The sequence below is a fragment of the Haliotis rufescens genome, unplaced genomic scaffold, assembly GCF_023055435.1.
Source record: "Haliotis rufescens isolate VD_foot unplaced genomic scaffold, xgHalRufe1.0.p SCAF_112, whole genome shotgun sequence".
NCBI lineage: Eukaryota > Metazoa > Mollusca > Gastropoda > Lepetellida > Haliotidae > Haliotis > Haliotis rufescens.
Window position 1 is genome coordinate 711,828 of NW_025963794.1, and position 14,350 is coordinate 726,177.

Here is a 14,350-nt window from a genome sequence, read left to right on the forward strand (position 1 = left end):
TTGAATAAACATCATACAACTTTGTACACCTGTTAGTACAACATGGTATTAAAAAACCCAAAGAACAACAGCAGAGACAGAAGCCTGGACATACGCCATAGCTATAAATTGTTGTTGTTGTTGATTTGTTGTTTAACGCCGCACTCAGCAATATTCCAGCTATATGACGGCGGTCTGTAAATAATCGAGTCTGGACCAGACAATCCAGTGATTAATATCATGAGCATCGATCCTGACAATTGGGATCGATGACATGCGTCAACCAAGTCAGTGAGCTTGACCACCCGATCCCGTTAGTCGCCTTTTACGACAAGCATAGCCACCTTAAACGGCAAGCATGTGTTGCTGAAGACCTATTCTACCCCGGAATCTTCACGGGTCCATGGCTATAAATACTGAGAGTTATGTCATGTTTAAGTGACAGATCAATACCAAAGTCCTGTATAGGTGGACGAGGACCGAAGTGACGCGTGCATGGAATAGGGACACTGTCGTTCATGAGAAGATACATGGTGTTTGTACAGGGGAAAAGGCTTATATAAAGACTCTATAAACTACCGGGCAAAATTAAGTATATCCATTTTAGATGCTGGCAAAAAATCGAAACAAACAAGAATGCTTATTTGATGATGATATATTTGATACTGGTATCATATTTGTGTTTTGACCCTTAAGTTTGCAGTGTTTCGGCGACTGTTTTCAGCGTAGTAAGGTTTTGATAACGCTTGGAATGTTTTGGTCAAATCCAATTTTCAAGAGTGAGAGAGAGAGAAATAAAAATATCTAAATATAATATATATATGAAAATATAATAAATATATGAAAATATATCAGTGTCCTTGTACACACGTGAATGATTTGTATATGGACAAGCTATAATCTATCTTTATGTATCTGAGACTATCTGACCAACCTTTACCTTGATGTGTATATACATATACCCTATATCGCTGCCCAAAATATCCATCATATACCTATACATCGAGAGAAAAAAACATACTTTTAGAGGCGTGACTTACACAGTAAAGTTAAATGTTCTAGCAATATTACAACTACGATTATACTTTTATAAGCGTTGATTGTGGGAACATGCCACACTCACTGTAAACGACCGTGTCAGGTGATCTGTCGTACTATATATACTTTCATACAAATGGCATCAGCACGTGACAATAGCGTCCTGATTCAAGGGAGGTAACTGAGCTTAGAGCTACTATTGTCTTGTTTTTTACAACACACTAAAAAAAAAAGTCTTAAAAGGCACACCTGGTGTTATACAACTCTCATCATTCAACCTTCCGTGTGATGTCGCATTAACTAACAGAGTTCAACATAATGGGATTGTCAAGAAACTTACACTACAGTAGGATATACACCTGGAAAAAAGGCCAGCATCGCCCGCTCAATCTTTCCATATGAAATAGCCATCTTATCCTGCAATAATGATTATACTTCCTTTCAATTGCTCTTTCTCTTAGCCCCACATAGTAATGACTCAGTACTGGATCATCTGGAGGAACATACAGAGTCCTTGTAGACATGTATGTACCTTGGATCAATGCTGTATGGAGATGTATCAAGTAGGTACATCACACACACACGTACGTACGCACGCACGCACGCACGCACGCACGCACGCACGCACACATAAACACACATTGGATATATGACAATATTAAACGGTTGTTGCTCACTTGTTTCCAGGTTACACATACTGTCATTGTCTCGTGTTACAATACAAGCTATGTGCATTTCTACATGTGTAAAATACAGGCACAAAAGGTCATCTTTCAAATAATACTATTAATGCACAAATAATAGGAACAAATAGTTCTAACAGTTGAAATAGGAAACTGACACTAACTAAAGTATAAAAATAACATCTTTAGAACAAAAACATTTAAATTTGTTCACTATGGTTAGAATAAATATGTACACGTATTCACACTATTGCTGAAGTACTGCCGACGTGGCTTGAAGTGTGAACTAAATTAAAGCCACAACACTCTTTCTATAATCATTAGAAATCTCTGCTAAAAGCAGAGCACATTGTACGATTCTGACTATATCATAAGCATTGATTTGTGAATCCCTATGAAATAGTGATGATACACACTCATGGTAAACATTATGTATATATACATTAATATGTACATTATAAACATATAGTCGTTACTAAACAGTGCGATGCATGGTATACATATAAAACATTAGGACATGAAATCAGTAGTAATATGTATAATTGTTGCATAGGATGGTGCTAAAATGTTGGCATGTACAAGAAAAATACCACACCATGTTCATAAATAACCTTTAAAGAAACCAGCATCTATAGAAGTGCTATTGCTATGTACATACATGTATTTACATAATGTATATGGCTACCGTATTTACAGTATCTACATCTACAGCTTCACAACCAGATACACCTGAAGATGACAAGGCTTCTCTGTGATGTCGCAGATGTATCCAGATGTATTTTAGACACGCCCTAGCAGGAGCTGTCTGTCTTCTCACACACGTAGACAGGCTCCTCTGAAACAGTGGTTGGAGTAGTTCAACGTGACGTCCTTTACTCAACATGCCCGGTGTCAAAATAACGTGTCTCCACATGTTAATTAAAGCCTACGATTTAACTTTATGTTCTGTCAAGATGGATAGACTGGTTGCTACACAAGTGATGCTGTAATAGAAAACAATTCACTAAACACCAAGACACATAATGAACTACATGATTGTTTGTTTGTTGTTTAACGCCGAACTCAGCAATATTCCAGCTATAAATAATCGAATCTGGACCAGTTAATCCAGTGATTGACATCATGAGCATCGATCTATGCAAATGGGGTACGATGACATGCATCAGCAAAGTCAGCGAGCCTGACCACCCGACCCCGTTAGTCGCCCCTGGCGACAAGCATGGGTTGCTGAAGACTAATTCTAACTCGGAACTTCAAGGGACACATGATTGTGATCATTTGGCGAGTTTAACAAGGAAAGAAAGTCTAGTGTCCTGAAACAAGGAGGTACGGAAACAAGCAGAGAAGCGAATGTGGGATTCGAACCCACGTCCATACATCACGCAACACCTTAAGGATGCACGGTGGACATTGAATTGCGGCGCCTTAGATGACAGTGCTGCGTGTGACCCCTGAAGGTCCTAACAATGACACTTGACAGCATATAAGGTCAAGAGCCTTGTCTTGATATTTCACGCATCATTTATCCCAAGCATGTGTACCACAAACTGGGCTTCATTAGATATTTTGCAATTTTGCTCATGTTTTTAATCAAGGTGCCCAAGTGAGTTGATTCACCGCCATTTTGTTTGAAGCAAATGCAAGTGCTATCAGAGATGTAATCTGATTGGTCAATAGGAGGAACATAGAAGTGATCGTGCCTGGAAATTCCAGCGTAGTTCGGCAAGGGTGGAAACTGAACTTTTATAATCAGTTAACTCCCTTGCCTCGGGAAGACGGACGAGTTAATATCGATGCCGAAAGACGATAGTGTCGAAAGACGTATGAAAATGCACATACTCTTAGTCATTTACATATTGATAAACACCTACTTTGAAGGGACACATGGGTACTAGTATGCATCCAATTGCTCATAAATTCATATCATTCTATAAAAAGATTTCCTTCCCTTAAACACTCACTTCTTGGGCAATCTTTGCTGAGAGACTAGGCGGACGTGTTACACTTTGTCATCATGTCAATGAAAAAGAGGACGTGAGGGATACCTGTACAGTACGCGTGGACTGGAAAGTCACCCTTAGTCAAGATAACATTTTTTCATTACTGCATAAAATGCATACTTATATAACGTGTCATGTCTCTGTGCAATGTTAAGATTGAGATGGTAATAAAACAATTTTTTTCGATATTCATACGATATTATTTATTAAGATTGAAATGGAAGAGTAGTTCACCTACGTCAAACAGGTCTCGGCAGAACTCCTGACATGCCAAGACGTGGAGTCCCCCTGTTTCGCCCCCTGGCTCGCACTGGAGGGGGAAAGTCAGCAGCCTGCACAAAACAGTTCTCCCCCTCTTCACTGTACTTGCTCAAGAGCTTCGCCCATACCGGATCACAACGAAGCAACTTGGAATTTCCTGCATGACACATTGGTGCATCTAATTTAAAAGAGCTATTCATACTCGTAACTCTGAAAACGTGTATGCTGATTCATGTGACTGACTGACTGACTGAGAATGGAATATTCCAGCAATAGCACGGCGGAGGACACCAGAAATGGGCTTCACACATTGTATCCATGTCGGGAATCGAACCCCGGTCTTCGGCGTGACGAGAGAACGCTTTTACCACTAGGCTACCCGACCGCCCCGATTCATGTGATAATGTTGTGCATGCACGACTATGGACAGCATGTACGGATAATGCATGGTCACTGAGAAGACCCAAGGCACATCGTTTGTTTGTTTGTGGTTGAACGCCACACTCAGCAATATTCCAGCTATATGACGGCGGTCTGTAAATAATCGAATCTGAACTAGACAATCCAGTGATTAATATCATGAGCATCGATCCACGCAATTGGGATCGATGACATGCATCAACCAAGTCAGCCATCCTGACCACCCGATCCCGTTTGTCGCCGCTTACGACAAGCATAGTCACCTCTTACAGCAAGCATGTGTTGCTGAAGACCTATTCTACCCCGGATCTTCACGGGTCCCAAGGCACATAACTCGTATTACAGCAGTTTATACAATATTAATTATTCTTTCTTTTCTTGGTACGATGTGACATTCACACGGTACAGAAGCAAAATAACGTTCTTGGTTCGTATCTACTTCTAATAATTTAATCGAAACAACATCGAATACTTTTCAAATAACACATGCTCTGAAAAATAATATTTTTAGTCATTTTGATATTTTATTACCAATGATGATCAGTCCTTTTCTGGCTCGAGTGAGAGATACGTTCATTTGGTTAGCATCAGTGATGAAGCCCAGGTTGTGTTTGCACCAGCCACGTGTTGGGTTCTTCTCTATCTTGTAATGAGGAAGCGACCTCACCGTGCTGAAGATCACATAGTCCCACTCACCCCCTGACGATTAAGATGAGAAATAAGTAATTCCGTGAAGATTATTTGATTTCAAAAGTTCGTGAAAAACATCTTGAAAACATACATTATTCCACAACTTGATGGTTGGAAACGTGTACAGACCATCCGACTTAGTGTGTCATCCTACTAAAACTTCCAGATGTCAAGTAAAGGGTGGCACAAATTGCCCCATAGTCATCCTGTTTATGTTGGTGCACACCAATTACTTAGTCTGTCAGAACAAATAAACATCTTAAAATATGGGACAAACCCCTTTCTATATGCAAAAGAAATTTATGTTTGCAGGACATAGCTGTGACTGCAGCACATGCTTTTATAAAGGGGCAATCCAAATATAAACATCTTAAACGGAAATAAAATGGACAAAAAAACAAAAAAACATTTTTTATAATCATAAGACCAGACTCTAAAGCAGAGTCTATTGCGCGACTCCACTATTATGAGTAGTGTCTTTGAATCACTTTCAAATAGTGATGACACAAAGTGTTTGCGACTCCTGTCTACCGGCGGCACCCGTAACAAACACATGCACACCTAAGTGAATTGTTCAGCTGAACAAAACACGGGAACACAAAAGTCAAAATAAGGAATTTCATCGGACATCTTTTTGTTGCTGACTTTTAGTTTTCCACCAACATAGAACTCACAGTCCTTGATCTTATTAAACAATTGCTAGTATTCAATCCACTCATTCACGAATTACGAATACTGCTGTATCTTTATGTGCATACTTACCCTGACTAGCAACAACTGTCTGGACATTTAAATGATCAAACGGACCAGCGAGATCCAGTTTCTCCCTGATGGCATGGCGCTGCGCATTGTACTGTGACATCACATTGATGTTCTTGGGCTGAATCCTCTCAGTCTTCACAAGGTACAGGAACACATCCACCTGGAAAGTAACAGAAATATACATGGTTCCTGTTCCTACTCATTACATATAGGAAAAATGCATAGTGATAAATCATGTTGTATGAGCAGCAGTATGTATTGTAAAGTAATAATGTTTCGATACTTCTGTCTGTAGCTTGGCAGAAGTACTGATAATTGTGATGTTAGATAGATATTCGTGTAAAGCGCCTACTTACAACTTTTTCTACTTCTTTCATGTTAGACTTGGACTGCTCATTGCCCTCTTCTGTGGACACAGTGAGTGTCGTTTCCTCACCATCCACGTGGCAAAACACCTTGGGGTTGGTCTTCTCAGGCCAAATGGACAGCTCTTGCCTAGGGGCAATGTACCAACGGGCCTCTTCAATCCGATCTGGTCCGGTTATTAACTTTGCATCGTAGAACTGATCAGATGGGAACTTGCATATCTTTGGATGCTGAAATACATCATACTATATTGTTTATTGTTAGTGTATATTGCTCGTGACGAAGTTATCCGAATTTTACTGAAATTGAAACTTTTTTAAAGGATAAAATTATAAATAACTGTCTCGAACTCTGATCAAATGATATTTCATGTCTGTGTTGGATGCAATTAGAATTCCTCACCATTCTGTACTGGATGTTGAGGAAAGATGCCTCATCTTTGTATCTTTCAAACAAAGACTGGTCTAGCCCCAACTGTGCAGCATGGGTAGACTTAACAATTGGCCTCAGCTGCTGGTGGTCCCCGATCAGCACCACCTGCTCCGCCTCAGTAGCAACAATCGGGATCATACTCTGTGGTTCTGGGCACATGGCACTTTCATCGATAATACACTGGAAAATCCGAGTTGGCTTTGTGCTCTGAGGCTGCTCTGTAAGCTTTGTGCTCTGAGGTTTCTTTGTAAGCTTTGTGCTCCCAGAGACTCCGCAAGTGCACAAGATCACGTCGCATATCCGCAGTTCTGCTTCCTCGGCTTTTTCAACGAGACGATTGTAGTCTTTTATGTCCCTCACGCTGACATTCGTCTCATGAAATGAGATATGATAAGTCTTAGCCAAACCCGTCAAATGTCACCTACATCTGTATTCTATGGTCAGAATAAGCTTAATTCAGAATGTATCAGTTAGGAAATATGAACATTAAGAAACATGGCCATTTCATTTATATCTACAAACATTATATGAAATCAATCAGAAGAAGAGATAAGTAGTAGGTTAAAACAAATCTTACTCCCTCTGGATCTTTTTCAAACTTAGCATCATATTCATTAATCCTCTCAGCATACGGTTTTTCCTTCTGTCTGATGACATAATGCAGGGTGATGCTTCTTAGGTCAACATCGGATTTGAGGCCCCTCGTACTTCGTTTTGAGATGAAGTCACGCTTTGGTATTGGAAAGTCTTGGTTTCTTATTGTCTTTCCGTACATCCGTAAGATTTTCGGACACTGATTTCCAAGCTTCTGCATGAGGTACTCTGGGAAACAATCCGAAAAATGTGGACGTCAACAACTAGAGGTGTTTGCAAGTACTTGCAAAAATAGAAACAATCCAGTCACGGGAATTTCCTCCAAGTTTCGAGAGTCTCAAAATGCTACCACGTACATATACCTCCAGTTCAAAAACATTATTGTCTTGACCTTAATCTAGGAGTTTTGGTAAGATCTAACAATTACAATGTCTGTAGGGTTGTACATGTTAATGTGCAACTGTAACTGGCAAAGAATTATACGACCATGAGTTCCTTGACCTTTGGAAAGATACATTCAAGTGTATAGGTTAATCCCTATAGAGGTAGCCATGCCTCAGAAACTGACAGAGATATAACGATGTGTTACAACAGGGATGATTTCAACTTTCGAATAGTCTCTGATTTCAGCAGATATTTCTTTTGAATGAGGTGAGGTGAAATTGGGTTAACGCGGCGTTCAAGTTTATTGCGCGTATAGAGCGACGTGAATACACAAGTGTGTATGTGTGTGTAGCTGCTTGTACTAGTCTGGACTAGCCGATTTTATAGTGCTAGCACACCGAGATACCATGCCGCAGTTAAACATGAATACCCAACTCATACACAGCATACTGACTCCTTGCCTAGCTGCCCTTGTTTTAGCCCCTTAATGCCGAGCGCCAGGAAGGGTAACAACAAGTATAATCTTTTAACGTCTTTTGGTATGACACCCTTTACCATACACATATTGGTATGTCAGGTATCCAACCCTAGACCTTCCGCTCTCCAGGCAGACGCTCTACCACGAGACCACAGAGGGGGTCCCTTTTGAATATGAAAAGCGTGACTTTTATTTACAAAAACCTAAATTCTGACCTTGATTTTTTACTTATCTTGATAAAGCAAGGCCCTATAAAAAAAAGTAACACTAAGCATAAGAACGTTTGAATGAGATTTTCGGCATGTGCCAAAAGACATTCATGTGGAATAAGTCAATTGTAGGACATCTAATTTAAATAATATGTGAACCATATTCAAGGGAAAGTATATTACAAATCCTATTGAAAATTACCGCAATGGTGACCCTGACCTTTGATATAAATACAACTTTCATTTGACGTTATAGGATTCGTTATGAAACATGTAACTATTAAGTCCCATGCCCATGGATGTAAACTTGTTTCAGAAACTGACAAATATATAACCATGTTTTACAGAAACCTTAACGCTATGAGGTTTGACTAATCTCGACCAAAACATTTTGAAGCAGGGTCCAATTCTAGAGAGGGTATATACCAAGTTTGATGATAAATGTATTAATACTTTTAGAGAAAACATAAGCACAAATGGTTTTTGTGATTTTCTCAATGCTGAAACCTTGACTTTGACGCTTCATTAAATGTGGCAAAATAATTCCCAAGGGCCATTTGGAAGACGTCCATGGAAGAATAATATCGAATGTCAATAATGTTTGTATAGAAGACATAAGTAAAATCTACGGTGGCAGCGACGGTCAAATTCAAACAGAATCTTGAAGCAGTCCCTACTTCAGTCCACTTCACTTTTGCTTGGAAACACATTTTCAACAAGTCTCCACCTTCTTATTAGTTTACTCTTATCTCAGATAACATGAATATACCTACTGGCAACAAGGTCAACAGACTTGTTTGAAGGTCCACAGAAAAGGATTTGCCTCTGTTCCTTGTCATAACCCTTGCTGTGCATTTCCTTGTTGATTTTGTTGAACAAATAGACCAGCTTCAAACCTGTGTACGTCTTGCCGGTGCCTTTCCAATGTATGAATTGAGAAAAATATAGAATTAGGTAACCAGTTCAAGGGCATATCGACATATCAAAGTGCATTTTGACATGTTTCAAATCATTATTACTCAAGAATATGAACCATTTGCATACCATTGCTCGTGGGCTTAAACGAAATGGTAAATATTTACTACCTGCATCACTTTGGCTTTCCCCACACAAACGTACACAATGTGGAATAACTTAAATACTGCTCAAATCGACGTGGACATAATTTAAGTGTGATTCTGTTATCTTCAAAGTATATTTTGATGTACCTTAACAGTACTAGTATTAACTGCGAGGTTAAACTCAATGCACCCAAGTATTGGGGTGAGTGAGTGAGTATGGTTTCACGCCGTTTTTAGTAATATTCCAGCAATATCACAGCGAGGGACACCAGAAATGGGCTTCACACACTGTACCCATGTCAGTCATCGAACCGGTTTCCGTGACGAGCGAACGCTTTAACCACTAGGCTACCCGACCGGCCTACCCAAATATTGCATCCAAAGTTCTGACAAATCTGTTTACATACCCGGTGGACCCTGTATGAGACTGAAGGGTTCTACCAGAGCCCTCTTGATAGCTTCCTCCTGGTTCTTGTTGTTGGCAGGCATGTAGCCAGAACCAACCAGTTCCCCTTGAAGAATATCACATTGACTCTTCTTGCACACTTGAAGCCGAACGTAACCTGTGATTGTGAAAACATTAATTACCGATTTATGTACTTTTTTTATCATCAGTATTCATGCCATCATTAAGACATATCCTGGACTTAATATGCATATCGTGCTCATTGACGCTCTATTTTACTCCATCTTTAAATAAATGGCGAATTTAGAAATTGTTTTGCAATACTGAAATATAATATGATAATTCTACAGAAATTGATTCAAATTGCAAAATATATTCATTATCTGTTATCGAAATGAATGTATGTTTTCTTTTCTTAGTTTTCAGACCAAAGTTGGTAACTCTCACTCTACTAAAGCAAAAGGTCAAAAATGATTACTTAGAGGCCTTCTCTTCAACTTCAGAGCAATGCTTGTTGCCAAATTGCTGTCCTCATTGTCCTGTAGACACCTCAGCATCTGCTCACTTCTCCTGAAGGTAAGCACAACTAGATCCCATTATTTGAGTATTCAATATGATTTACTGAATTCAAACATAGGAAAATGTTGTGGTTCATAAAGATTTATCATTAATTACAATGATTTTATTTAGTCAGCTTCACTTTTATAACTAGAGCATAGATAGACGTATTCATACACCTATTTACAAAAACATGTAACCCCTAACTGTTATCTTAACCTTACCAATTATCTATGATAATATTAGTATTTCTTTTGCAAAGGGGCTAGTGGCTTCTGGTAAAATACGTGAGTCACTTTGTACCTGTCAACTTCACTTTTGAAGATGATTTCTACCAATGCTGAAAATTCTTTTCCTAGTAAGTGTCGAGGAGGAGGGATAGAGTTGGGCATCAACTGGAATGTTGTTCTGATCTGTCCATGATCATCACGTGGGGATTTGATGTCTTTTCTAATCTTCTTTATAACAGCATGTCCTATCCACACACACGAATCTTCAAATATACAGCTCTTCCTTTGGAAATCATTTGGAGTATATCGAATACAAATATATTCCAAAGATCCGTGTTTAGGAATGTCATCAAATGGTGACTCGCCAGTTTTCATTTTCTGTATGGCCTCAAAGTTCTTCCCATCTATCTCAATTGTGCATGCATCACAAAACGCAGAGTTCAAGGAAAAGCAGCCATATATCAGATCATTTTTCCTCTCCAATCTCACATTTAGATTTTTTAAGATGATCGTTCCCTCACTACCAACAGCTCCAGTAGCTGATTCCATTTCTACAAGTGGTAGCCATGTCCTTTGATAATCCTTTGTTGATGTGAATTCACGATTTCTGACAGATCTCTTGACATACTTGGCAAAGGTGTCAACAGGATCATGCCAATGACTTAGGCAAAGATTCAGGTCTTCACACACCTGGAACATCTGTACATATGGTGTGAGCGATCCCTGATCAGCAGTAGCATGCATCTGCACTCTCAACATCTGACCTTGGCTGAAATTGAAGCCAAATCTGCAGTGGTGGTTTATGTTCCATGCCTCACAACAATCAGCTACCACCTTTTGGACCCCTGTTCCATTCAGATAGCAGTGTTCTCCTTTTGGAGATAGGGTTCTTGTTACACTACTAATCCTATCAGGGTTCTCAAAAACAGCCTTCAACAGTTTGGCAAAATCAGATATTTGAATGTGTACTGTGTGCATGTTTGAGTCAATTGTCACTTCCTCCGTCCCTAGTGTGTTGCTTGATTGTGAAGCTTTCGTTTCCTGACGGCCCCTTGGCGTCACTACCCCATAAATTCTCTTGTTCCAGGCCCCACGTACACTCGTCTTGTTAATGTCTGGGCACCGTCTTTCTTCAGGTCTTCTGCAGAAATCCAGCAGCTTGAATTGCAGTTCTTTGCTTCTGCGGGTCATCTTTTTCAGTGATGGTATACATAGTGTGACCTGACTATCACACACTGAATCAACAACAGCATCAAACACCATTGGTGCTGAGGCCAACTGTTCAGCCTGCTTGACACCTGTAGATGCTCTACCAAAACGTCGTTGTCTCCTGCACGCTTCGGTGACATCTGAGCAAAGAGAGTTCATCTCTTCTACTGTGTACGGAGGTGTATTCCGTTTTTCAAGTACAGCATGTACCAGACGATGGTTGATAAGATCAACATACCTTCGTATAGGCGATGTAAAGTGAGTGTATGGCTGGATATTCAGAGAGTAGTGCTGCAGATCCTTCCCTGTGCCATACCCAGAACATTTGTACACAGCAGATTCCATAATGTCAAGCCAGTGACTTGTAGCAAGACACTGTAAGGGGTGTAGCTGATCACAACAAAGAAGACCTCGCACTGTCTGCAGATCCTTTTCCCTGACTGCTTCAAGTATTTTCCCCCAGACATTCCTTTGAACTGTGACATACTTTGTTCTATGAACAGTCGACGTCTTACACTGTTTGTCAACATTGACTATTGTCTTGTCCTGAATGTTTTTTCCCTGCAGTGTAACAAGCAAGTCCATGATATGTGCTTCTTCTTGAATCCATTTCTCCAACTCTTCTTCTGGCGGAGGATCTTGACACCGAAGAGGAACACAGGCTCTGTTATGTTCCATCAACCATGACGCTATAAACCGATTGGCTTTTATCATGAATTCTTCAACCAGAGCATGAGCCTCCAAAGCATGTAGGAGTGTCTCAACGTCAAGCAATCTCGGATCCTCGAATGGCACATTGAATCGGGAGTTCTTCAAACGTTTTGAGCGAATTTTCTGTGACAGTTTGTGAAGCTGTTTGATACAGACTTTGAGCTGATAAGGACAGTTGACGTCATCATATTTTTTATCTATAATCAGCTGTGCCTCGTCATATGAAAACTTGCGACAAGATCGAATGATGTGTTTCTTCACAACAGGTTTTTCAAGATCCAGTCCATTGCCATCAAGAACAAACAACACAGAAAGGACTTGTCTCTCCTTGCCAGGTAATAAGCTCAGCTTTTCCTGGCTAAGTGGTTCAGGCAGCATGTTGTGACTTCTCCAGTTTGACGATGGGTAGAAGGTTGTAGCTCTCTGCTGAGCCTCCTTGTCCACAGGATCACCCTTCCTGACAACAGCAGCAACATCTGCAATGTGGACACCAACCACAAAGCTGTCTCCTGTTTTCCATATACTCAGGGCATCATCAAGGTCTTTTGCATGTGGGGGGTCAATAGTAAAAACACTTTGTTCTGTCAAATCATTATATCCTTTTACAGATAGTTTGTCATGCTTTAGCAACTCTTCTACATGTGTAACTGTTGCCTTTGTGTAATAAGTTGGTACTCGAAACTGTTGCTTCAGGACACTGAGGCCTGAAGCATAGTCCCCTCCACAATCTAAAACCCTGAGAACAGCACCTTTTGGATATGTATGTTGAGGAAGCCATGTTAGAAATACAACCAGAAACACATATTGGCCTCTTTTATTCGGCAAAATGTCGAAATATTTATCAAACTCAAGTTTTCTTTTGTGACCAATTTTGTAGACATCAATTCTGTATTTATGTTCCTGATGGTTCTCTCTTGTTCTTCCAGTCCAGATATAGATTTTTGGAACACTTCTACACAATGGATGCATTACATTCACCTCTTTTGGATTGTTGCTACATGCTAGCAGTGGAAAGTCCAAATCTTGAAACTTGCTGCTGAGAGTACCAACAACGCTTCCAAAGACTGTGTCACTATTGTCATTTTCTGGGTTCAAGATTTCAACCACAACTTCATCATTGTTGAATGTTTGGCCACATTTTCCACGACCATGAATCTCTATTTTGTGATTTTTCTGTTCAGCCTCCAAAACTTTACAGGTAGCTCGATGAGGACCATCCAGTTCTATACGACACCTCTTGTACCTTTCTGGGTCGGTGGCCAATATATCTTCTAGTTTAGCCTTGTCCTTCAGTTGGTGATACCGCAAACCCCGTCCTGTTTGTGCAGGCTTACAAATGTAGTTAATTTCTAACCCTTCTCCAGTAACAAGTTCATCCTCTTCCCCTCCTTTAGCGTACAACTCCTGACTTTCTTCAAACCATGTTTTTCTCACTCTTTCTTCTTGAGCATCATCTTTATGAACTTCTTCCTCTTCAGATTCAGATTCAGACCAGTCAACGGATGCCTCTGGTGGAGGATCTAACCCTTCTCCATCTTCCCCGCTGAGCTCTTCCCAGGGATCAACCTCTATCACAACTTCCTCATGGTGTCTCTGGGCTGCATATGGGCGGTATGTTTGGGGTTCAGCTGGCTGCTGAATAGCCTTAAGAGTCAAGTCTGAATGGGGCATCTTGTCTTGTGCAGCATTTTGTGATAACCTTGTTTTTGGTATGGCTGAAAAGATATTTGATGGTATATCTTCTTAAAAAATTCCCACTGAATATTCATTTTTTTTACACTTTAAGATGACCAACTATTTAGATATAAACACATAGATTTGAGCAAATCATGCGCCACATAATGCAAAATTATGTTAATGTAGATGAATGCTACTGATT

The 14,350-nt window shown here is 40.0% G+C and overlaps 1 protein-coding gene across 3 annotated transcripts in view; it reads right to left on the bottom strand.

Annotated features, from left to right (window-relative positions):
- Nucleotides 1–270: 270 nt before the first annotated feature.
- The window catches only part of LOC124134559 (helicase with zinc finger domain 2-like), a 28,884-nt gene continuing 14,804 nt past the window's right edge, over nt 271–14,350 (bottom strand). For 2 of the 3 annotated variants that reach the window (XM_046499453.2, XM_046499457.2), the window contains exons 12-22: nt 10,625–14,186; nt 10,242–10,333; nt 9,765–9,920; nt 9,070–9,213; nt 7,209–7,453; nt 6,602–7,003; nt 6,190–6,429; nt 5,834–5,993; nt 4,913–5,080; nt 3,939–4,118; nt 271–2,535 (exon numbers count right to left, since the gene is read on the bottom strand). In XM_046499453.2, the coding sequence (XP_046355409.2) occupies nt 3,940–4,118; nt 4,913–5,080; nt 5,834–5,993; nt 6,190–6,429; nt 6,602–7,003; nt 7,209–7,453; nt 9,070–9,213; nt 9,765–9,920; nt 10,242–10,333; nt 10,625–14,186 (5,348 nt within the window). In that variant the 3' untranslated portion in view covers nt 271–2,535; nt 3,939. Of the gene's footprint in view, nt 2,684–3,938; nt 4,119–4,912; nt 5,081–5,833; nt 5,994–6,189; nt 6,430–6,601; nt 7,004–7,208; nt 7,454–9,069; nt 9,214–9,764; nt 9,921–10,241; nt 10,334–10,624; nt 14,187–14,350 lie in introns of all 3 variants that reach the window. The other variant, XM_046499455.2, reaches the window with a different exon arrangement.